Below are 23,090 nucleotides of genomic sequence, written 5' to 3' on the forward strand. Positions count from 1 at the left end.
TTAAAAAGAAATAAAATAAACCATTGAAGACATTAATAATATAATTACATCCTATTTTTTGAAATGCCAATGCCATACTAGTGAAATCCCTGCATTTCCTTTACCTAACAAGTTTTTATCAATTACGCCTAATCGTACCGTTAATTAATCTTGATAATTGCGAAGTGTTTGTTGGTAGAAAAATCAAAAATCGGCGGCGTCTTTGCATCCTTTTTATGACCGCCCGCCAACAATTTCAAAACGATGAAGTTCATTTTAGATATTCTCAACAAGTCGGCGACCTCATTGTCTTGTGCGCAATTTTCCAAAAGTTGTCTGGCTTGATGAAAATGTTTACAGCCGGCGATATACAAGAAACAGCTATCGACTGGTTGCTGTTGAAATCTTTCTAGCGACGTCATGTCTTTAAACTCAGAATAGACCACTGGCGGAGGCGTCAATAAGTTTTGGAATGGAGCAAATCGATGTTCGTACCTCACCTGTTCGTTATCGAATTTCGGATGTGGCGTCATTAGTTTGTCTTCCAGTCTGAAACCCATTAGTGCCTGAAAATTAGTGGATTAAATATCACAGGACATTTACACTAGTTTACAGAATAAAAAACAATTTTTCCAGAGTAAAATTCTTTGAATATTCACACGTTTTCATTTATTTTTTTAATAGAAAACTGGCCGTAAATAAAATAACATTCTATACTTTTTTCCAAGTCAAAAAATGTATTTGATAAAAGGCCTACACTCATTTGCCTAAGTTAAAAGTATTCTCAAATTCAGGGAAGTTTTACTATGGAAAACGTGTTTTTTCAAAGTTGATTACTTTGTAGTATCCTCCACACATGTTTTGTAAAGCTTGTAAATAAATGATGTGGCGATTGTAAGGCCTGGGTCTCTTTTTGTACTTGGACTTTTTCTTGATTGCCCCCTTGTTCTTCTGCAACTCCAGTATTATTTCGTTCTCAACCAAAAAGCTGTCGGCCCTCGATAAAGCCGAAGTGAGCCACCCGTATAAAAATTCGAATAAGTACCTAAAACACCCCACGGTTAAGTTAAATGAAATAATACAACAACCAGGTACATACCAATAAATATAATAATATTCGTGTACGCTGTACAATTCGAGCTCGAAACCGGATAATAGGTACATGATCATAATCCGTAAAGTGTGATACAGAATCCACGTACCGAAACATGCGACGTGCGGTCTGGAAATTGGGGACTGCACCGAGATATTATGCAAAAATGCATCGACTCGTTCGGCCTCGTCCTGTAAAGTGGTGAATTCTTCCAATAGGTGTGCCAGCTTGTCCCTTTGTCGGGCACGGTTGTGTCCACAAAGCTGTAAAAAATTAGCAAAAGGCCTTGCACAGTGGATTAGGAAAGTGTCAACGCATTGACGTGCTTGGAAGTTGTTCAGTAAAGCTTTCGAGACTAGAGCCGGCGGACAGATAAACGTCTTGACTGCTTCTTTTAGTATGTCCCGTAAGTTGGCGATCGTTGTTCCTGGATACATTAGCTGTAAGGCCGATCTGGACAGAATACACGGCCCAGTTTTACTAAAGTCTATGAAAAAATCCTGCAAAAACAATTTTTATTATTTTTATAAATGATGTGGCAGTGAATTTTACCAGAGCCTGATGTAGTAGAGTAACTCCTTGTATTTTACATACAACTTTGAACCTTTCAGTCATGTCAATAAAGTAATGTATTGCCTCAGCCCGTGATTTTATTTTAGTATACCTGGGGAAAGTTGGGGGTAATAGTCTTTGATTTATTGAAGGTTCAAATCCGAGCTTGTGTTCACTCTCCACTAAAATTGCCCACATTTAACACTTGATTATAATATTATAATTAAGCTTTACCATCATCACAGTGATGACCCAGCTCCACAGTGTCCTTCATCAAATACAGCATATCTAAGGCAGTGACCAGGAGCCTCTGGCAATCCTGAATTGATTGCATGTCATCCTTACGTAACAATATTAAAGACTGCAGCAAAACTCTCACAAACTTTATTCTGGCAAACACAGCCCTAGTTTCAGTCTGCAAAACATTCATTAATAAGTATATAATTGTATAATTAGGAGTTGAAATTCACCTCTGTAATTTTCATCCTAGTTTTCCTGTGCAAATCCTCCTCTACCTCCCTTAGCATTCCGATCATTCTCTGCTCAGAAATGTCAGGAAAAATATGATACCCGTATTGCATTGGTTGGAAGTCCTCCTCTTCATAAACCATTGCTCTAATTTATAATAAAATGTAATGATGGAACTAACAGTGATGACATAACTTACTTGCAAATGAAGTCTTTAATGATTTCCAGTAGTTTATACACCGACAAAGAAAACGCCTTCAGTGTTTTGTCTTCTATAAGAAATGGATTATGGAGATATAAATTAATAAAGACAGTTTGAGCAAGAGAGTGGCCCTCAAGCCACGAAACTAGACAAGCTAAAGTATTATCAATAATTCCTATTAGTTCACCATCAGTGAAATTGTCTACTTTTAACGTCTTATCCTACAACACAACAGTTTTATTATGGTTGTAGTGTACTAATTGGTGCCAGACATTTACTTTGATTGCCTGTTCGAATGATTTAATTTTTCGAACACCCCTATTGCAAATCATTCCAGCGTCCATTTTGGGATCCATCATTTCTATTGCAGACATTGCTTCGAAAAGCCCGAACTGTTCGTCGTGTAACAGTTCGCCGAGTTTGAGATCTGGAATATTAAAAGCGTGCATAATGTATAGGGGGCAAGTTTCGGTGTGGTACCTTTTACAGCTTCAAGGAATTCTTTAGTTACATCTTGATATTTGGGTGATGGTTTTTTTACGTTCGTATTGGAAAAGTCGGCACTGGTACAGCTGTAAATAACAAATTAACCTGAATCCCCATGTCTTCAAAATTGTTTGTTTTACTCACGGAGTTGGATAGTCCATGGTTAGTGTGTAAAAATGTTTGTGAAAAATTAAATATAAAAAAAATTTAATTTGTAAATAATTGTATAAAGTAAATCTAATTTACACACTATTGGAGCATTTTCTAATTAGACAGTGACATTTATTGTAACCTCACATTTTCGTAACATTCTCGCAGGTTATTTATCTCTTTGGGATTATGATATTTATTTAATCTAAGTAAATAGTATATTTTTATATGTGTTAAATTGTTATTTGCATACATTTTTATTTAAAATTCCATTCTTAAATATTTTAGTACCAACTTAAATTATAACCACAGTTCTGTACAGTGTACAAATGGTTTATTTCGTAAATCAAATAAAATATTCATTATTGTTCATTTGCTATAATCGATAGTGTTATTTAAACGAATTAAAATTTGATATTTTTAATTAACACTTATTGTTCATTTATGGAATGTACTATAGGTGAGTTATACTATGTGGGCAAAAATGAGTGACCGTGCCGCACCCCTGAAATATGATTGTAGTACAAATGACATTTATTACATTTGTAACTTTCGGATCGTCAACATGTATGTTTTCTTGTCTGACTTAAATATGAACAAATTTTGTGAAAGATAGATTACTAAGTGAATATCTTCTCAAGTCTTAGATTTAAAGATATTTACTTTTAAAATTTTCGTTTTGATGTCTCAAATTGATCATTAATAGGTAAGTATCTATGTGACAAATTATATGACATAAAAAATAAGTTATTTTTATTTCAATAAATTTCCACAATTTATTGAACGTTCATTTAAAATCATTTGAAAAGGTTTTTGTTATATTGTTTCTTATTTTTTAACTCCTTGATTGGGGTGTCATTTTACTGAGTTATTTAAACTATATGTACATTGACATATTTTAATTTTTTTATGACATGAAATAGTATAGTAGAAATTGGAAATATATCTGGTTTGTTAGATACTCACCATTAAAGTTTTCAAAGCATCTGCACAGAATATGAATAAATAGTTAATAATAAAATGGTCAGTCACAATTATTTACTGTGTTATTTAAACTAAATGTAATTCAGAATTTTTAATAAATATTTATCCTTCGTTTATTGAATGTACTATTAATGAGTTATACTGTTTGCTCATAAATGATTGACCATGCCGCTTCCATGAAAAATGATTATAGTACAAATGTTCTGACTTTTTTCATATTGTTTACATATTAAAATTCACATTGTTAATGACATTTATTACATTTGTTGACTTCGAAACGTCAAAATGTAACATTTTTCTTGTTTTATTTAAAGGACAAAAATAATATAATAAATAAAGTTAATATATTAAAATATTACTATTTTAGACAGTCACAATTTGCTGAACATTCATTTAGTATCACATTGACATGACTATCGTCTCATCACTGCTCATTTTTTAAAACTATTTGACCAGATTGTAATTTTTTTATTTTATTGGATATTTTTTTGGGATGAGGTTGTTGTGAGAGGTGATTGATTAAAAGAAAAATCTAAAGTCTACAAGTAAATTACTTTATTGGTCAGACTTCGTGATTTTATAATAAAATTTAATACATTTTTGTGTAGTTTTTTTGGGGCTGTGGCCAGTCCTAAAAAGCCACAGCATTAACAAATTTTATATTATTATTACGCCTGACTAAGTCATACCATTCAATAAATCAACATGTACAAAGCACTATACAATATATACACTGTAATTATTGTAATAACTTAACACAAAAGTAATCAACATTGTATGTGTTTTTATTACTAGTTTTGTAATATGAAAGTTATGTATACATTATACATATACAATGAATACCACTTTATGCATTAATTTAATAGAATTACAATAATAAATTTAAGAAATTAAAACATGAAGTAGTGGTAGTAGTAGTAGTAGAAAAGATGGTTGGAAATATCTCATTCCCCTGGATTGTTGGATGCTCAGTATCCAAGTTTTCAAAGCATCTGCTCTGAACATGGATAAATATATATAACATTAAAACATTAATTCTGGGTCTCCATACAGACAAATCAAAGGCTTTTACTCGATCTATAATTATGAGCCAGTAATCTTAAGATTTATATAACATACATTTAAAAAACTATAGGAATACCACCTTATTAGTATGACATACATTTGACATATGATTGGGAACACATATATTTTATTTATTAGTTGTTTATTATATAAAAAATACATCCTATTTTAGTCTACCATCGTTTTGGGGGAGTCAAACATTACCTACATCTCAACTACTATAATGTAAATATCGTATTGTAAGTACTATTAAGTAATATTTGACTCGAAATAGCATAGGATTGAAGTATAACAGGTGAAAACATTTAATTTTAACGTTTTAAGTGCAATTTCAGATCAAAATAAAAACACATTTTGATAATCTTCAAGAACAAGTGTCGATAGCTTACTGTCTTAAACCTACATGCGTAAACATTTAAATACGCATGTTCCATTCAAGGAATGCGAGTTATTAGAAACATTGATCACATGAATGAGAACATTCAACGTTTTACCGAATAGTTTATAGTTAAATACATCATCGAACTTTTGGGCTTTTGCAACGGTGCAAAGGAAAAGTTCGGCACTGTATGTGGGAACTACGTTCTTGTAGATTTTCTACATTATCAACGGGTGTTGTGAATTTTTTTTGAGACCCAGTGTATGTACAGTCGTTTATATATCTGGTTTACTAAAAATGATTATTAGAATGCCAACAAGTGCCAAAGGTTTAATGCGTCAGATATTTCTATATTTATATACATATGTGCTGGCTAGGTATGGCTTAAAAAGCACTAAAATATAAATGATCCCAGTAAAACGTAAATGGATTCGGATCCAGATGAAAAATCACGTCTTGTTAACAAAAATATACAGACGTTTTATCCTAACAATAAGTGATTTTTCACGTAGATTATGGGTGCAAATAAATTAATTTCGTTCGTTCTACTGGTAAATAATATACATTATTATGTAACTAATGAATATGGAAAATAATTTGTTCTAAATTTACTATGTTATGACCTAATTTATTGAAAAAGCATCCACTGTTGCATACAGATGTCAATTACTTGATAACTTATTATACATGTACACATAGAGGAAGTCAATTCTATTGAAAACAGTCATACATGTCAAGACTAATTCATTGATCGAAATTAAAATACGCAAGGGAATCTTGTCATTCAATCCTTCATACTTAGAAAAATAAATCAGTTGCCAATTGGAATTCTAAAATAACACATAAATAAATTATATACACAACTAACGTATCTAGAGTGTTAATAATTTAAATTGTTCATATACTAAATCTAAACCTAAATATATATGACGCTAAATATTATGATTTCAAAAGTAATTAAACTTGCTTTCTCTCACTTGCTTGCAAAATTTTACGTTATTGACCCTCCAAAGCTGGAATGACTTGAATGTTGTGTTATGGAGAGCAAGTTTAACATCTAGTGTATATGAACAATTTTCAATTTGTACAATTAGAAAAGAGCGTAAGTAGAAATTGATTTTTATATTACAAAAAGTAAATTGATTTTGGAAGATCCTCACTAAAAGCTTCCCTTTTAATAAAATAGGTTCATTACAGTTACTATAATAATATCAATATTATAAAATTATCACTTCCTTTCTTTCAATAATCATTCATTAAGCTGAGCTCCTTAACTTAATTAATAATAATAATGACCGAAAAAGTCTGATCATGTGGTAATCACAGATATTCACTTGCAAATGGCAGTTTCCTAACTTTCACTATAGGGTGGCATGCCCAGAGTTCTAGACATGTACGGGTCACGCAAATACATCTCGGGCGGCTCCAAGTGGCACACGACGGTCTCGCCGTCCAGCACGGCGGCCAACGATCTGGCCGCCTCGGTGCCGCTGCCGCCGCCGCCACGGTACATGTTCGGTCGTATTCTGTACGGCTCCAGTTCGGCGGCGCCCGCCGATCCGGCGTATCTGTGCATCTCTTTGGCTTGATTGTGCTTCACATCCAGGATACCGCGGTCGGTGCCCGGACTATGGGGTATTAGTGGACGGTGGTCGCCGTAAGAACGCGACGATTGTCTGCTCATGTCGCTCTGTCGCTTACCGTCCTCGTCGCTCATGTCCGACACCTGGATCTCGTTGCGTTCGATCTCCTCGTAAACCGGATCGTCCTCGTACAAGCCTCTGTGCTGTCTGCCGTCGAATATTTCGGTGTAGGTGTGGTGGCTCCAGTAGCCGCCCGGCTTGTATGTGCCGCCGTTCTTCTTGCGGGTGCCGTGCGGCTGTAAGGTTTGGTTCAGGGGCAAGTGTTTCGGGTGTGGTATCGTGTTCTGCATGCGCATGCCGTAATCATTGTATATTTGCTGTTGGCTGTTCGGGCCTAAGGTGCCGCCTTGTGTGGCCGCGTCCTCGCTACCGGGCATGTACCGTCTCGATGTGTTCGTGTTCACGTTCAGTCTTAGGTCGGCTATAATGGCGTGGGATCGCGGCGAATCCTCCTTCTCAGAACCACCGTGGCCAGAATCACGGCTATATGACTTAAAAGAAATGTTCTGTAAATATACCAGTCAATCAGTAAAGGCAGTTTGGGACACACACATTTTACCAGTTGTTTAATTCTGTATGAAAAAATTTGGACACACTTAGAAATAGTACTGGTACCACTGAAAGTTTACTCAATCGAATTTTGACTATTATTTTATTTTCAGTAGGTTTTGGTGGTCAATTTTTAACAATATTACTCCCATAATATACATTAAGATTAATAAAAATACTTCCTTGCTTTAAAATTGTTTGTGCTTTTGTTTTATATAGACCATCACCTGGCAAAAACTTCGAAGTATTCAAGTTGTTGTCAAAGAAACATAAACTCATACTCAAAAGTTACGGATATTGTTCTTGGTTGTATATTTAAACAGCAATATTTGTAGAAATTTGTTAGAAGAATTATGCCCAGAAGTAACTCCAGATGAGAGGGGTGGAGTCAATGGAAGGTTGAAATCTGGGATCAATCTGATTGGAATCTACACGTTAGAACTCTAGATGCTGCTCAAAGTGTTATTTCTCGCTTGGGTACTCGATTTTTTCAAATTAGGAACAAGGAAGTGACTGGACAGCTAGAAAATGCTACAGGAGCTCTGTATTTGTCACAGATGACAGTAGAATTGAATAACTTCATAGAGTTTCATGCAGCCATCAATGTCCATGGAGGACAAAATATAAATTTTATGTATGTAATAATTTGATCAATAATAAAATAATAAAAAGTGATTTATTTTGTTGATTATGAAACAATATTATTAGTAAAATAAATTAAATTATGTATTTTTTAAACAAGAACTTTGAACACTTTGACATTTTTGTCTGTAAAACAACTTTAAAGTAGGGATGTAATTTCCAATCTTAATCCACATTATTGATTCAGTGCACCCAAATACTATTTATAAGAACACTTTCATATCACACCACAAACATGTATATAAAATTGAACACTTAGGATGCAAAAGGTCCTAATAAGCACAAAAACTTAAACAAATGGTAAATAATAAAATAAAATCAAATAAAACCAGTGTACTAAACTAAACCAAAAGGTGTTAATAAGGAAATGGCATAAAGATTCGGGTTAAGTAAACTACGAATAAAATATCAAAAATGTTAAAATTTCACAATCAAACTCTACGCACCTTCCAGTGGGGTTTTTGTAACGGACCCCAAGTAGAGACAGATTTGGGCATGTTAGGAGTAAGAGCGGTATTTTTACAAAAATTTCTAATGTAAGGTAAAGTAGACGTGTTAGATTTTAGATCAGCGGGAGGAGGGGTGAAGTTTCCAGGACATATTGGGCGACACAGAGTAGCAGCCATGTTGACCGAAGTAGAAGTGGTTACAGGAGTTTTGCCAACGTGATTGACATTGCTGCAACTCTGGGAATTCCAACCCCGTTGTAACTGTAACAGAGTTTTTGCCTTCACCATTCAAAAATTAGTACTAAAGAGGGAGTTTCACTCTTTAATTGCTCGACGGGCATCATTAAAACTTTTCACAAACATTGAACGTCAAGTTTTATTGATGGTACTGTACTAAATTTTGACTAAATGAAAATTAGTAACTACTCTAGGTTAAAATAATTTGGAAAAATCCTCGATGTGTATGTGGTGGTATAAACGATGGCAAAATGATTGAGAAATATTAACGGACAAAGCAAGAAGAAGCATCGACCACACCGTGAAAATGAAACAACACAAAAAAACGCCAAATACAACATGCCAAGGAGTAGGTAGTAAATGCAAACACCACCACTGCACCACAATTTCTTGTGTTTTGTTAGTAAATCTAGTAGAAGCAGCTCAAAAAATCGTTTCATCATTAGATCTAACAGTGTTATTAGAGAATTAAATTGGCTTGAAAACGTATTAATAGAACATATTGAAGTTGGTTATTGAGATGAGTTAAGAAAGATTAAAGCGATAATTAACGTTTGAGACTTGACAGAGCTGCAATTATTGAAGCTTTTCAAATACTACAGTTCCATATATAAAATACACTAGAAAAGGCAAAATGAACCAAAGTGCAGTCGATTCAGAACAGGAACGCCAGTTCTTAATCTACTGCATTCGTCACTTCCTGAACGACACGTCCTCACCAGCAACCACTGGCAAAGAAACGGGTCGTCCAAAAGCTGCGTGCGAAAGCTCGACCGGCTCGATTAGTGTATTTAACAATATGGATGAAAGTGTGAAAGCCTTAGTGGCGATAACTGCTGCATAGTACCTTGTTGAGACACATTATGTAGTCGATTATGGTTGATCGTGGTGGTACTTGCATTATTCATATCAGTTCTAGTAAGAACTTGCACTAAGGCAGTAGGCCTGGCATTATTAAGATTGTTGGAGATCACAATATTGTTGGTACCCACACTAGTTCCGTGAGGCGACAACACCGAGTTATCTGTCGAATGTGAATTGGTTCCGGATGGATTGCCGTTCGAGCCCGCGTACACGCTAGTCCTGCGTTCCTTGGCCATCCCGGAGCTGCCGCTGCTGCTGTTAGTGCCGCTGCCGGGCTTGGAGCACCTCAGACATTTCGGTAACCAGGAATGTTTTCTTATGAACTTGCGGTACTCCTTCCGTATCTGAAACAACCATTTATTAGCTGCCAATTGATGCGCCGAAGAGGTGGCTTACCTTTTCGTTTTGGACGCAGTGGAAGGCGAAAATGAAGAGCCCCTGCAAGGAGTTTAAGACGCAGAATATGTACGCCATGACCACGGATTCTTCGTTGAGGTACAAGAAGCCGAAGGTCCATGTGAGACCTAGCAGGAACACTAGGGCGAATGCGCCCTTCAGCCATGCCCTAAAATATATTTATATGCAGTGTCTGGACTTCAATCGACGTGTTTACATCAACTAACTAAACACCCAACAAACACTTTGAGTTACTTAAGTACTACAATCATGCACGAGAGTTAGTCTAGCACTCAATACACACTAAACAACTATGTTAAGTTAATTATGTTAAAATATATCTTACAAGTGAACTTGCAATTTGTTTTGTAGTGCATTTTCCTCCTTTCCACTACCATAGGATAGATTGCCATGCAAAGAAGAAGTATTATTAGAACATTTTAGGGGAAGATAACTAGTGTAATGTTGTTGTCTGTTGAACCTGTATTACATGTTTGTTCGGGTAATGAAAGTTCACCGAGTGTTTCATCGGAAGCTTTCATTCACCCTCTAAAATCAAATATGGGGATCCATAACCGACAAGTGCAGTTAAATTACATGCTACATTTGATGCAACGGGTTTTACATAACATTCAGAAATGGATTGTAACTCACCTGGTGCTCGCCAAGCGGGAATGTTCCTTGTTTTTCATTGAGACCGATGCGCTCGCATGTCGGCACATCATTACAATGGCCATTATTAAAAATATTACATTTAACTGAAAATAAAATGAACGTTGGTAAACTGCTGGAGAGTCACCGGGGGGACAATACTTACGGCTAAAATAAACATTACAATTCCAACAAAACTATATATAAAATAATTGTCGGTTTGAAGCCAGCAGTGCCGTTCAGTTCCGTATCCTTGTGGGTATACGAGTGCTGATATACCTACGATAAGGATGGGAATGCCATAAGCACAGCAACAGTACTTCTTAATCCTAGATTTCTCGGCTTCGAATACTTCTATTAACATGACATATAATTGGAAACCTAAAACAGGACAAGTTAGAAAGGATTCAAGTGGATGTGGTTGTTGATGGTACCTTCGATGAACATCCATATAAATGCACACAAGAAGAAATATTGCAACAGCCCAGCGAAGACACCGCAGAGGGTTCTATTTTGGGTCTGACTGATGCCGACCAAGAATATACTTTCGGCAATAAAAAGACAAAGACAAAGATTCAAGTGAATGGTATTTCGATCGCTCTGCAACAAACAATCCGATTTAGTTCCTGATTGATGCGTGTTCCCAAGGGAGTTTTACCTTAATTCCTTTGATTACAAGGAACGTAATGACGGCCAACATCAGACATATAATGGATATTACGCATCCCACATAAGTGATAACCTTCAATGCGATTTCGTGCTGCACCGGTAAATAGACGGCGTGCACGTCCATCAGTATGGCGAAATTCGTCAAGTGATCGCACAAGCAGACGGTATGGGTGTTGTTGGAGCTGGACGCGTCCACCTTGCACCCCTCCTCGGACCACGCGTTCGTGGTGTAGTCCCAGAACACGCAGGTCGGATTGCTGACGTTCTCCACCTTCAGGTGCTTCATGGTCAGCTTCACGGGCTCCCTAAGCTGGATGTGGCGACCCTTGCCCAAGCTGGCCGATATTACCTTGCTGTTCAATATTCTGGTTACGTTTTTGTTGTTGGCGGCGTCCGTGGTGTCCGGGTGCCAGTGCAGGATCTCCTCCAAACGGTCGAACGCAATGAACACCAGACGCACGAAGTTGCCGTCGCTGTTCTCGAGCAGGGCGCCCTTTGGCAGCTCGATTGAGTCGTTGCTGGCTATCCATTTGGTGTTTGCGTTTGACGGGAACACTTCGGTCGTCAATGACTTCGTGTCCAACACTCGTACGGACAACACTGGAATGGGCACGGAATGTCTTAAAATGTTCTTTTGTTGTCGAGTCTCGGCGAATTCTGAATCGAGCCATTCATCTTTTTTTATTCGATTCAAGTAATTTCGCCGACATAAAATTGTATGGAGTTCGAGGAACATTATATGCTGATTATAACTGTTTTGTGTTTACAGTTTTTGCAATAACTGGAAATTGTTTATTATACTAGATACAATTTATATTTTGCATTTTAAGGTTTGTGAATTTTGAACACGCGATTCGTTTAGTAATATCCATTACAGTTTCAATTTCGTTTCAAACTGTGTTAATACGAGTATTTCGAACGCAATTTATCACATTTTAATTGGGTATTTATCATGTTTACGATATTAGACTTTAATAATGAAAATGCATATTGAATATTAAATAAAATTCGCTTCACTCCTCTCTCGGATGCTTATTAAAAACGTATAAATAGATTTGACTACGTATTAAAATTAGATATGATCGAATAATTTTCGTGACGATTATGCAAGTCACATTAATTTTTTTTAATAAATAATTCACTTTTGTTCAATATCACCCACACCCGTGGTTTTTAAATTGTTTTTGTCCGTTGTAATAACTGTTTTAACCTTGGTTCCGCGACCAGAAGGATCGTTAATTTAATTTTCTGTCTGAAAAATTCATCACTGTGTGAGGTATTTCCTAACGATAAACACATTTATCAATAGTGGGGTCAGTGTGTGATAATGTCACGTTATAAATCGTCACTAAAAATTCATTAATGTGACTCGTGAGGAGAGAAATATGCGAGATAATATTATTAGTCATTGCACATCACTGGTTATCGTTTCCAGAAACGACATTATATAAACTAATGTTCAAAAGTTAGGCATATATGAATTAAACTTTAATTGTACTTTATTGTATTTATAGAATCACAGACTTAATTAAAAAATCTTCTGTAAATATACTAGTCAATCAGTGAAGACAGTTTGAGCCACACACATTTTACTAGTTGTTTAGTTTTGTTTGGAAAAATTTGTTCACACTTAGAAATAGTATTGGTGCCACTGAATGTTTACCCAATCAAATTTTGATTTTTATTTTATTTTCTGTAGGTTTTGGTGGCCAATTTTTAGCAATATTACATTAAGATTAATAAAAATACTTCCTTGCTTTAAAATTGTTTGTACTTTTGTTTTATATAGACCATCACCTGGCAAAAACTTCGAAGTATTCAAGTTGTTGTCTAAGCAACATAAACTCATACTCAAAAGTTACGGATAGTGAACTTGGTTGTATATTTAAACAGTGATTATTTTATTAATTTTTATGAAATTCGACACAAAATGATAAAGAAAAAAATATGCCCAGAAGTAAATTAACTCCAGGTAAGAGGGGTAGAGCCATTAGAAGGTTGAAATTTAGGGTCAATCTGATTGGAATCTACACGTTAGGATTCTAAATGCTGCCCAAAGTATTATTTCTCGCTTGGGTACTCGATTTTTTCAAACTGGCCCTACTTCAGAAAGACCAAGGAGTGGTGGTAGACCAAAGGAAACTACCAGAACTGAAGTAGGGATCCTACAGCATCCTTTTCCCAAGTGACTGGACAGCTAGAAAATACTACAGGAGCTCTGTATTTGTCACAGATGACAGTAGAATTGAATAACTTCATAGAATGCATGGAGGTGTGAAGCAGTCATCAATGTCCATGGAGGACAAAATATAAATTTTGTATATGTAATAATTTCATCGAAAATAAAATAACAAAAAGTTATTTATTTTGTTGATTATGAAACAATATTATTAGTAAAATAAATTAAATTATGTATTTTTTAAACAAGAACTTTGAACACTTGACGTTTTTGTCTGTAAAACAACGTTAAAGTAGGGACCTTAATCCACATTATTGATTCAGAACATCAAATACTATTTATAAGAACACTTTCATATCACACCACAAACATGTATATGAAATGTCAGTGATGCCCTAGTAAGAGTACTAAACAAAAATAAAAATTGTTGATTTATTTTACTAAATAAACTTTATTCTTATTTGCACGAGAACTTACTTTTAATTAAACAAAATAAATATAAAGTAACAGAAAGGCAATGACCTGACTTTTGAACATGAGTTTATATTATTTGCTTATTAACCGAGGCACATTACATCTTATTAATAAATGATAATCGACGAGTTGAGTAATTAACGTACATGATGCTGCAAGTTAAAATAAATCAATACGCCAGCTCCCGATCCAGGATTATCCGGAGGAAAGTAATAAAGAAAGAAGAAGAAGAAGAAAAAAAAACTAGTTGATTCATAGTTGGAGTCCATAAAATAACCATTGTTTTTGATGTTGGATTAATAATTAATGACTTAGCCCGGTACCGTCTAAAGACAAACCGGCGAATATATGAATAAGAAGGTGGAAAATGGGAACAAAGAAACCATTGTTTCCTTTTGTTGGATGATTTCCTTTCCATTACTCCCCGGCCGATTATTTCCATGAATCCACGTATATTGAATTTATATGATCCATTAAATAAAAAAAAACGTGAGTTTTAATACATACTAAAAACATTGTAGGGCCGTGGGCGTATTGAAAAATAAAAATCCATTTAACATGTGAAATATTTCAGCGGAGAGGTAAAAATGCCGGGCTATTTGGATTGATGAAAATATTTCCTACAAGTAACAGAGAAACCGTGCTAGCTGGATTCATAATCCCTTAATGTTATATAAACCTAATGTTTCCCCCTTTTGCGGTAAATTTATGCTAACTTGGATTAAGCTTTTAAGTTTAACAGTATAATATATTAACGTTAGGTTTTACCCAAAATGAATTATTAGATATCAGTACGGTGGTTTATCATGAATATTTCCTGTTGGTTGGTTGGTTTTCTTTAAATCAATACGGTGGGCCTTAATATTTTAAGTTTTAATTGTTGGGAGATTATGAAAGGCAATAAAAGAGCGACCAGAATAATAATTGGGAGTTTGACAAACAGTTTGGGTTGAGCATAAATTCAATAATTTTAAAGTGGCCTATGTGTGAGGCATAAATCGGTAATAAACATAATTCAACGCGATCGCCGTCTCTTATCACGTAATTCAATATGTTCAGAATTCTAATGCCACAAAACCTATATAGTAGGATTAACCTATTTGTATATTTTATACGGCATTAAAATTTAATGAGATTTATTTCCCTAAAGGAATGATAAAGCTAATTTAAAATAAATCCGTTGAAATACTTACAGATATTTTTAAATTCCTTGTCGACGATTTTGTTGCTCATAACAGTGTCTGCTAATAAGAATGCATTTTCCTCGAGACCGATAAGTAGCGACGTAGCGACGCTCATTTGTTCTTTGTAGCTTAAATCTCTCCAAGAGGGATGCTGAGATGAGTCTAGTAAATTACTTCCAGTTTTAGCGACATCTATAAGCAGCTCAGTGACGATCTCCTCGCGTTGTCTCGTATCGGGGAACGTCTGAATGTCCTTCGACATTTTCTGCGTCATTTTTTGTATGATCCTGGTGGTGATGATCATGTCGCCTCCGTACAGCGTCTTGCTACTTGTTACCTTCGACAAATCGCTGGCTATCGATATCGGCGGATCTCTGGCTGCCCGCATGTCGAGGCTGGCCAGCCACATCGATTTGCACTCGCTGAGATCTGGATATTGGGGCGACCACTGCGGACTGTTGTTGATCTCCACACAATGCCACTTGGCGAAGCCCTGCGTCCCATCCGGACACGTTTGCGTTTTGGTCTCGTTGACTCTTGTGCGGTTCCACTGGACGCCCCGTACTTTTTTCGCGGCGCAATGGTTCGGTAAATCTTCATCGTTCGCCAGCGGTATTACGCTCGGGACCGATGATATATCGGTATTTGGTAAAGTGCTTTCGTCTACAACATTTTACAACACGAAATAGTAAACACTACACTTCTGATGCACGCTGCCTAAGCGAAACTTTCTGTTCTTTATGGCCGGCCATCAAATCTTTTTTCTCCTCTTTCAATCTTCTTCAGGGTCTATTTAATTTTGACGATGGTTATGCACAATGGAGCAACTGGCTTTTAAAATTGACAGTAGCGTTTAAATAACTGAGGAATTACGTAAACGTTTATGTAATTTATAAGAATGATAAAAAATAAAAGAAACATTAAATGTTTAAATTATTTTGCATGTAGGTTGTACTCCAAGGTAGTTCTTGTTTGAGATTTTTATTAAGTTTATTTAAGAGTCTACAACACCTTTCTAAAGAAACTTAGTTACACCTAGTTTAGATCTTTTACCAGAAAATGATGACAATGAAGAGGATGAAAAAATATGTCTTCACCTCCTAAAGTCGATTAAACTTTTTCAAGTTGGCTAAATTAGAATATAATTGATTTTTTATGACTATCTTCAGTATATATTAAGTTTAACATTTAATACACTCTATATGTCTCTCTTTTCATGAATAAGTAAATGTTGATTAAAAAAAACTATAACACCTCCCAAAGAAATAGTAGATAAGTTAAAATCTCAAATCGTCTAGCTCCTCCTCCTCTAAAATGATAATGACAGTAGAAACGACGAAGAAAATGTCTCTTCACCTTCTGTAGTAGATGAAACTCTTTAGAAGTTGTCTAAAATAAAATATCTTCAATTTTTTATAAGTTCAGAAACATTTAATAAACTCTATATGTCTCTCTTACTTCAGTTTCATGAATAAGTAAATGTTGATTAAAAAAAAACTATAACACTTTCCCAAAGAAACAGTAGATAAGTTAAAATCTCAAATCGTCTAGCTCCTGGGCCAGAAGATGATGATGATAGTAGAAACGATGAAGAAATTATTTCTTCACCTTCTGAAGTTGATGAAAGTCTTTAGAAGTTGTCTAAATTAAAATATCTTTAATTTTTTATAACTTTCTTCAGTATTTATTAAGTTTAGAAACATTTAATAATTGATTAAAAAAAAACTGTAACACCATCCCAAAGAAATAGTACATAAGTTAAAATCTCAAATCGTCTAGAAGAAATTGTCTTTTCACCTTCTGAAGTAGATGAAACTCTTTATAAGTTGTCTAAACTTTCTTTGTCTTTTTTATTATCTTCCTGAAGAAATACTAAATAAGCCAGAAGTGGAGGTGATTCTGAGTGTTATATTTCTCCAAGTTTCAGAACCAGTTGCCCCAGTGCGCTCCTTAGATAAAACAACCCGACGATAATCAAGAACACAAAGCTTCGACCAGCAACCAAAACCAAGACTTACATGTGATCCTCCTCGGCGCAGTTGTAGTGTACGGCAAGGTGGTGATCTCGTCCGGAATCGTGTTCCTGTCCTCCTCATTGTTGGGCAACTGAACCGGCGTCGGCGGCGTGTTCGGGGCGTTCGCCTGGTGTCTGGCCCTCGTGGTCAGCGCCGTCGTCGCGGTAGTCGATGCCGGCCGGTTCGGTGGCGTGACTGAAACTTTAGGAGGGGGAGGTGGTGGCCTAGCTGAAGGTTTTACAGTACTCCACATTGGTGATTGTGATGTAATGAGCCATGGTGGACTAGGTCTAACTGTTGTGGTTGTTGTTGTAGCTATAATTATGTTTCGTTGTTAGTGTTGGGGGAGAGACAATCTGAGGCGGGCAACACCATTGTGCTGCTCATTAATTAATTAATTAATACGCGACTTAAGGTTGTTGTACTTTTTTTGTGAACGTTTTGAGTTTAATTAAAAACTAATCTGTTTGATCGACGAATTTTATTAAGTTGAAATTAGATTTGAAAGAAACGAGGAAGTATCCATTAATTAGAATGATGTATGAATAAAACAAGAGGCAAATAAACTCGGAATAACATAAATCAATATTTATTATGCATACATAATTAATTTGTATCATCTATGGCAAAAGGGACATGCACTTTATTAAAATTTATCGAATGCAACTTAATTGCATTAATCATCAATTCGCCATTGTAATTTCGTTGAAGTTTTAGCAAAATTTGCAATATGTATGTTGGGAGGCAATATTGAAAGCTAATTTTGTTAAAGGAATTTAACCTTTGATGGAGGCAATTTATTTAGATGTAAAGGGAGTTCAATAATAATTCCAACTACTCTATAGTGTTGTACATTAAGGAAATTTAATGATATTTTTTTGTTGCAGCTTCAGCGTATTGCATCAGGTGTTACTGACACAACAAAACTAGCTCAGATGCGGAGGTAATTATTTAATTAAATCCAAATATGACCAAAATATTTACTCACTCCAGCGATTCCATTCAAAAATTTTGCACAAACTAATTAAAACATTCTAATTAGGAAAATAATTTGCCGTGGATTTAGTTACATCAATTCGTTGTATCCCCTTATGTTTTGCGATTATATTCGCCGGCGTTAATTTTTAATTAGTACGGTTTTCATACATATCCGGATAGGATATAATTGTGCAAAAAAACAAGACGTTGTTCCATACGTGTATTTATTTTGGTCGTGCACATCTCCCACATTTTATTTATTTTTTTAATGTACATTTACTGTAAACATGAAAACACTAATTTAAACACCATTTTGGAATATGCGCCGGACAGATATCATGTAAAATGAATAATCCCCACCCATTAATGGGAGATATTTTACAAACGCCATGTCCATACATGCAGTATATATTTTAAAATCACCCCAAACCCCCCAATTTTAAGCGTGACGTGGGAATCAAAATTCGCCGATATTTTTCATTAAAATTGTTTGCCGTTAAGATAGAAACGTCTCAGAACGTGTTTCAATAGGGAACTGATGGATAAATGATCGCCGAGAAATAAATATTTTACTGCATCCCATTGTGAAATCTGCACTTGTTGTTGATTGCACGCGAGCACAGTTAGTCTCCCTTATCGAAGTTTACACCCCGATAAGTAGCAATAAGTCCAGGAAATAAATGCGTTGTTAAATTTTTAGGGCAAACAATACATCTCGACGCAATTTATGGCCGCAAATAAAGAGATTAAACCGATAGATAAATGTAAAAATAAAATATGTTATATATAAATAAATAAATAACGTGCACGTTCCTTTTGCCTTTTAAAAAGTGCACCCTATTAAGTCATAAATATGCATATCTACGCCTCACAACAAAAAAAATACACATGTAAAAGGTGTTTTAATTTTATTTTATGTGTCGGTATTGTATTTCAAAAGTGTTTGGCCATGTTCGGGTGGTGTGCCAATAACTTACCAGGTAAACATTGGTAATGTGCCTCCAAGTATTTGTGTGTCCCGGGACATGGATCCCCGAACATGCTTGTACTGGCCGGTATGCTGCAGTTTTGGTATTGGGTACACCTGGGTGGGTAATAATTGACAGTTTGATCATACCGGTTTCGATCTTATCTCTATACAACATCAATATAAGATTTCCGCGATCCTCTGCAGTTTTATCGGAATTTTGCATTTTATCTTCGGGATTCATCCGAAATGAAAGAAATATTTACGACATTCCCATCAATGTACTTTTTTTATATTAAATTACAATTTATGGTCTTTGTAATTACGTTAAAAATATGCTATACTGTATTTATAAAATCGTATTTTATAGCTGTTGCTTCGAAACTTGTATTTACCAAACAACTGATTACACATTTTTTAGACTCATATAAAATATTAATTTTATAATTTAACCTACAATTTGCAGGAAATAACGTTGATATTTTACAAACATTTTGAAATATTTTATGCCGCTTTTGTAAAATAATGATAGTAATAATTTTCGTCACAAATACTAATAAAATTGGAATGTTTTTACAGGAAAATGTTAATACACTTTTAAATAATTGTTTTTAAAATGATATTTTCAGTAGTTTTGACATATTTTAGTATTACTCTTTCAGGGAACTCTCTTGTAAAGAAACAAAAGTTTCAGTAACAGTTATTATTTTGGTGAAAAGTATTAATAAACTTGGAATGTTTTTACAGGAAAATGTTGATACATTTTGTATCATGTTATTATCTTTTTAAAATGATATTTTCAGTAGTTTTGAGATATTTTAGTACTACTCTTTCAGGGAACTCTCTTGTAAAGAATTAAAACTTCAGTAATAATCATTATTTTGATGAAATGTATTAATAAACTTTGAATATTTTTATAGAAAAATCTTGATATACCTTTGTATCATTTTATTATATTTTTAATAGTTTTGAGATATTTTAGTACTACTCTTTCAGGGAACTCTCTTGTAAACAAATGAAAATTTCAATAATAATTATTATTTTGGTGAAAAGTATTAATAAATTTGGAATGTTTTTACAGAAAAATGTTGATACATTTTGTACCATGTTATTATGTTTTTAAAATGATATTTTCAGTAGTTTTGAGATATTTTAGTACTACTCTTTCAGGGAACTTTCTTGTAAAGAAATAAAACTTCAGTAATAATCATTATTTTGATGAGAAATATTAATGAACTTAGAATATTTTTACAGAAAAATCTTGATACACCTTTGTATCATTTTATTATGTTTTTAAAACGATATTTTCAATAGTTTTGAGAGTAGTAAAGAAATAAAAATTTCAGTAATAATAACAATATTTTTAGAGAAAAATGTCTATTTTCAAATATTTAAATAAAAATCTATATAATACTAAGTATAAGTAAAAAATAAATAATTTTAAGAAAAATATAATGGTATATTTTTGGAGATTTTAAATTTATTCCATTAAAGGATTGAAATAAATACGACTAAGAATAATGATTAAAATTCCCCCGAAAACACAAATAAACTCGGAACGTTTTTGGAGACTTTGATTGATTTCAAGTGAAACACCGAATTTTATAATAACTCGTGCTTTTAACTTAAACACTAAGCTAAACTTTTTAATCACAACGAAAATTGAAAAATCTACACAGAATTTAATTTCAATTTAAAACAATATTCATTAAAATATAAAGTCACAAATTTAATTTGAGTTGAGTTTATGAATATATATATATATTTTTGCAAGTTAATTACGAAGTCGAGTCGAAAAATATTTTGTAACGTTTATAATAAATTTGAAAGCGAAGCATAAATTGAAAATTACAAATTCAGTAGCACTAAATTTGGAAGCAACAAACAACTGTTACATACATAACCAAGTGTCACATGCACCAAAAAATAATCTTGTAGGGAAACGTGTAATTGTCGGTGCTAAGAAAATAATTTCATTAAAAGTTATTTCATTAATAAATTCCATCGAATTAGTTACATATTCATTCAAAAAGTTTTTAACTACATATGGTGTCCGCACTCTAGAAAATTAGCTTTTGCGCAATAATTTATAGTCCTACGAAAATTACTAACCGTGACAAATTAAAAAATTGTTTAATGGACTTTTTAGATTTATACCGTATTGTTTTACATTACGGCCTTTACCAAATTATATGAGTACGTTCGTGTTTGTTCAAGTAAAAGCAAATTAATTATGCGTTATTGTCCGAAATTATGTTTAAATTGCTTCGGATAAATCCTGACACATTACAATCGAAATTACAGGTTTAAAAGTTACCGGGAAATATAAAACTGCAATTACGGCTTCGATTGATTTGTATAGAAATAGAAATATACCTAAATTATAGGGACACAATGTAACATATTCATGCCGATCTATCGTTCTATACTTCCTCTTTTCTGTCAAAATTGTATGTTATACGAATTACGATTAATCAAACGAACCAAAAGAGAAAATAAAAATCAAGTTACCGTCGCAATAATACTGCACTTCAATGTATTTGTGTGTGTCTGGACAGGGATCACCAAACACTTCATTATTGACATCTATAATACATGTTGAATTGTCATTTTGGACACAGCTGAAAATAATAAGTTACTCTAATCTTCAAAAAAAAAAAATTAATAATAATAATAATACGTCTTCGATTAATTTTATGATTAACACACAATTTAAAGCCAAGCACATGTATAGGGTGTCCCAAATTGATTGAAATTAACTGTTATAGAGTATTTTCAGCCAGGTTTAAGTGTCCAGAGCCTAAATTACATTTTGATATGCTTTTGAACTAATATTTGGCATATTTAGAAAAAGTCTTGTGACAATTTATTTATAATAAAAAATATAAGAAATTTTTTACGTAATTTGAAATGTATATTTTCTTAAAATTGAAGAAATCACAATTGGATTTGTTAAAATTCAGATGAAAATCAAGCTTTTCAAAAATATATAGTCTGAAATATGTTTATAAAATTATCTTTTATTGTCAATGTTTATATTAACTCTGAAAAATATAGTCTTTATAAATGTTTTTTTTTACATAAATATTATTCAGTATTTTATTTTTTAAAATAACATTACCAACATTCTATTCGCAATTATGAATTCATTTATATATTTTTCATATAAATATAGTCAGTTATAAAACAATTTTTCAGAAAAATATTGCTTCTAAATGAGAACTTTTAATTTTTTTTTTTATTTTTTATTTGATGTATTTGAATAAAACAAAATTTGTTTAATGTTAAAATGTTTTAAATGAAAATTACTTGATTAATTTTATTTAATTTAACTGATTGATACACTTTTTAAACAATTTATTTACAATTATTGATGTATATAATATTTGTCATATAAATATTATCTGTTACAAATAAAAATTTCAGAAAAATATTGTCTTTTAGCAAGATCTGTTAAGTTTTAAATTGTTTTATTTGATATATTTAAAGAAAACAAAATTTGTTTAATGTGAAAAAGTTTTAAATTTAAATTATACATTTTTATAACAATTTAATTACAATAAGTGATGTACATAATATTTTTCATAAAAAAATAAACAGTTTTTATATTTTTTATTTCATATATTTGAAGAAAACAAAATTTAATTAATATAATTGATAATTATATTGTTTATATATTATATAAATATATCAGTTATAGAAGATATTTTCAGAAAAATATTGTTTTTTTAATGATATTTGATATATGTGACGGATTTATTTACAATTATTGATTTGCATAATATTTTTCATATAAAGATAATTAGTTTTTAGAACTTAGAAGATAATTAGTTTT

General features: G+C 33.3%; 2 protein-coding genes across 13 annotated transcripts in view; both read right to left on the minus strand.

Moving 5' to 3' along the window:
- Nucleotides 1-23: 23 nt before the first annotated feature.
- On the minus strand, nt 24-3,084 carry LOC109601414 (N-alpha-acetyltransferase 35, NatC auxiliary subunit). The gene is made up of 10 exons (XM_020017660.2): nt 2,925-3,084; nt 2,775-2,866; nt 2,573-2,721; nt 2,292-2,515; nt 2,095-2,239; nt 1,859-2,039; nt 1,625-1,806; nt 1,079-1,572; nt 817-1,024; nt 24-545 (listed from the first exon to the last, which is right to left on the minus strand). The coding sequence occupies exons 1-10, from the start codon at nt 2,939-2,941 to the stop codon at nt 141-143; spliced, it is 2,097 nt and encodes a 698-aa protein (XP_019873219.1). The 5' UTR covers nt 2,942-3,084; the 3' UTR covers nt 24-140.
- Nucleotides 3,085-4,447: 1,363 nt separating this feature from the next.
- The window catches only part of LOC109601249 (latrophilin Cirl), a 183,623-nt gene continuing 164,980 nt past the window's right edge, over nt 4,448-23,090 (minus strand). For 4 of the 12 annotated variants that reach the window (XM_049967155.1, XM_049967122.1, XM_049967175.1 and 1 more), the window contains 12 exons: nt 21,767-21,876; nt 17,314-17,625; nt 15,305-15,958; nt 11,448-12,058; nt 11,224-11,389; nt 10,956-11,170; nt 10,793-10,896; nt 10,485-10,529; nt 10,139-10,307; nt 9,871-10,086; nt 8,639-8,902; nt 4,448-7,507 (listed from right to left, as the gene is read on the minus strand). In XM_049967155.1, coding sequence (XP_049823112.1) covers nt 6,710-7,507; nt 8,639-8,902; nt 9,871-10,086; nt 10,139-10,307; nt 10,485-10,529; nt 10,793-10,896; nt 10,956-11,170; nt 11,224-11,389; nt 11,448-12,058; nt 15,305-15,958; nt 17,314-17,625; nt 21,767-21,876 — 3,664 coding nt within the window. In that variant the 3' untranslated portion in view covers nt 4,448-6,709. Of the gene's footprint in view, nt 7,508-8,638; nt 8,903-9,725; nt 10,087-10,138; nt 10,308-10,484; nt 10,530-10,792; nt 10,897-10,955; nt 11,171-11,223; nt 11,390-11,447; nt 12,059-15,304; nt 15,959-17,313; nt 17,626-19,265; nt 19,373-21,766; nt 21,877-23,090 lie in introns of all 12 variants that reach the window. The other 8 variants (XM_049967144.1, XM_049967133.1, XR_007547980.1 and 5 more) reach the window with 8 other exon arrangements.

The sequence above is a fragment of the Aethina tumida genome, chromosome 1 (genome assembly GCF_024364675.1).
Source record: "Aethina tumida isolate Nest 87 chromosome 1, icAetTumi1.1, whole genome shotgun sequence".
NCBI lineage: Eukaryota > Metazoa > Arthropoda > Insecta > Coleoptera > Nitidulidae > Aethina > Aethina tumida.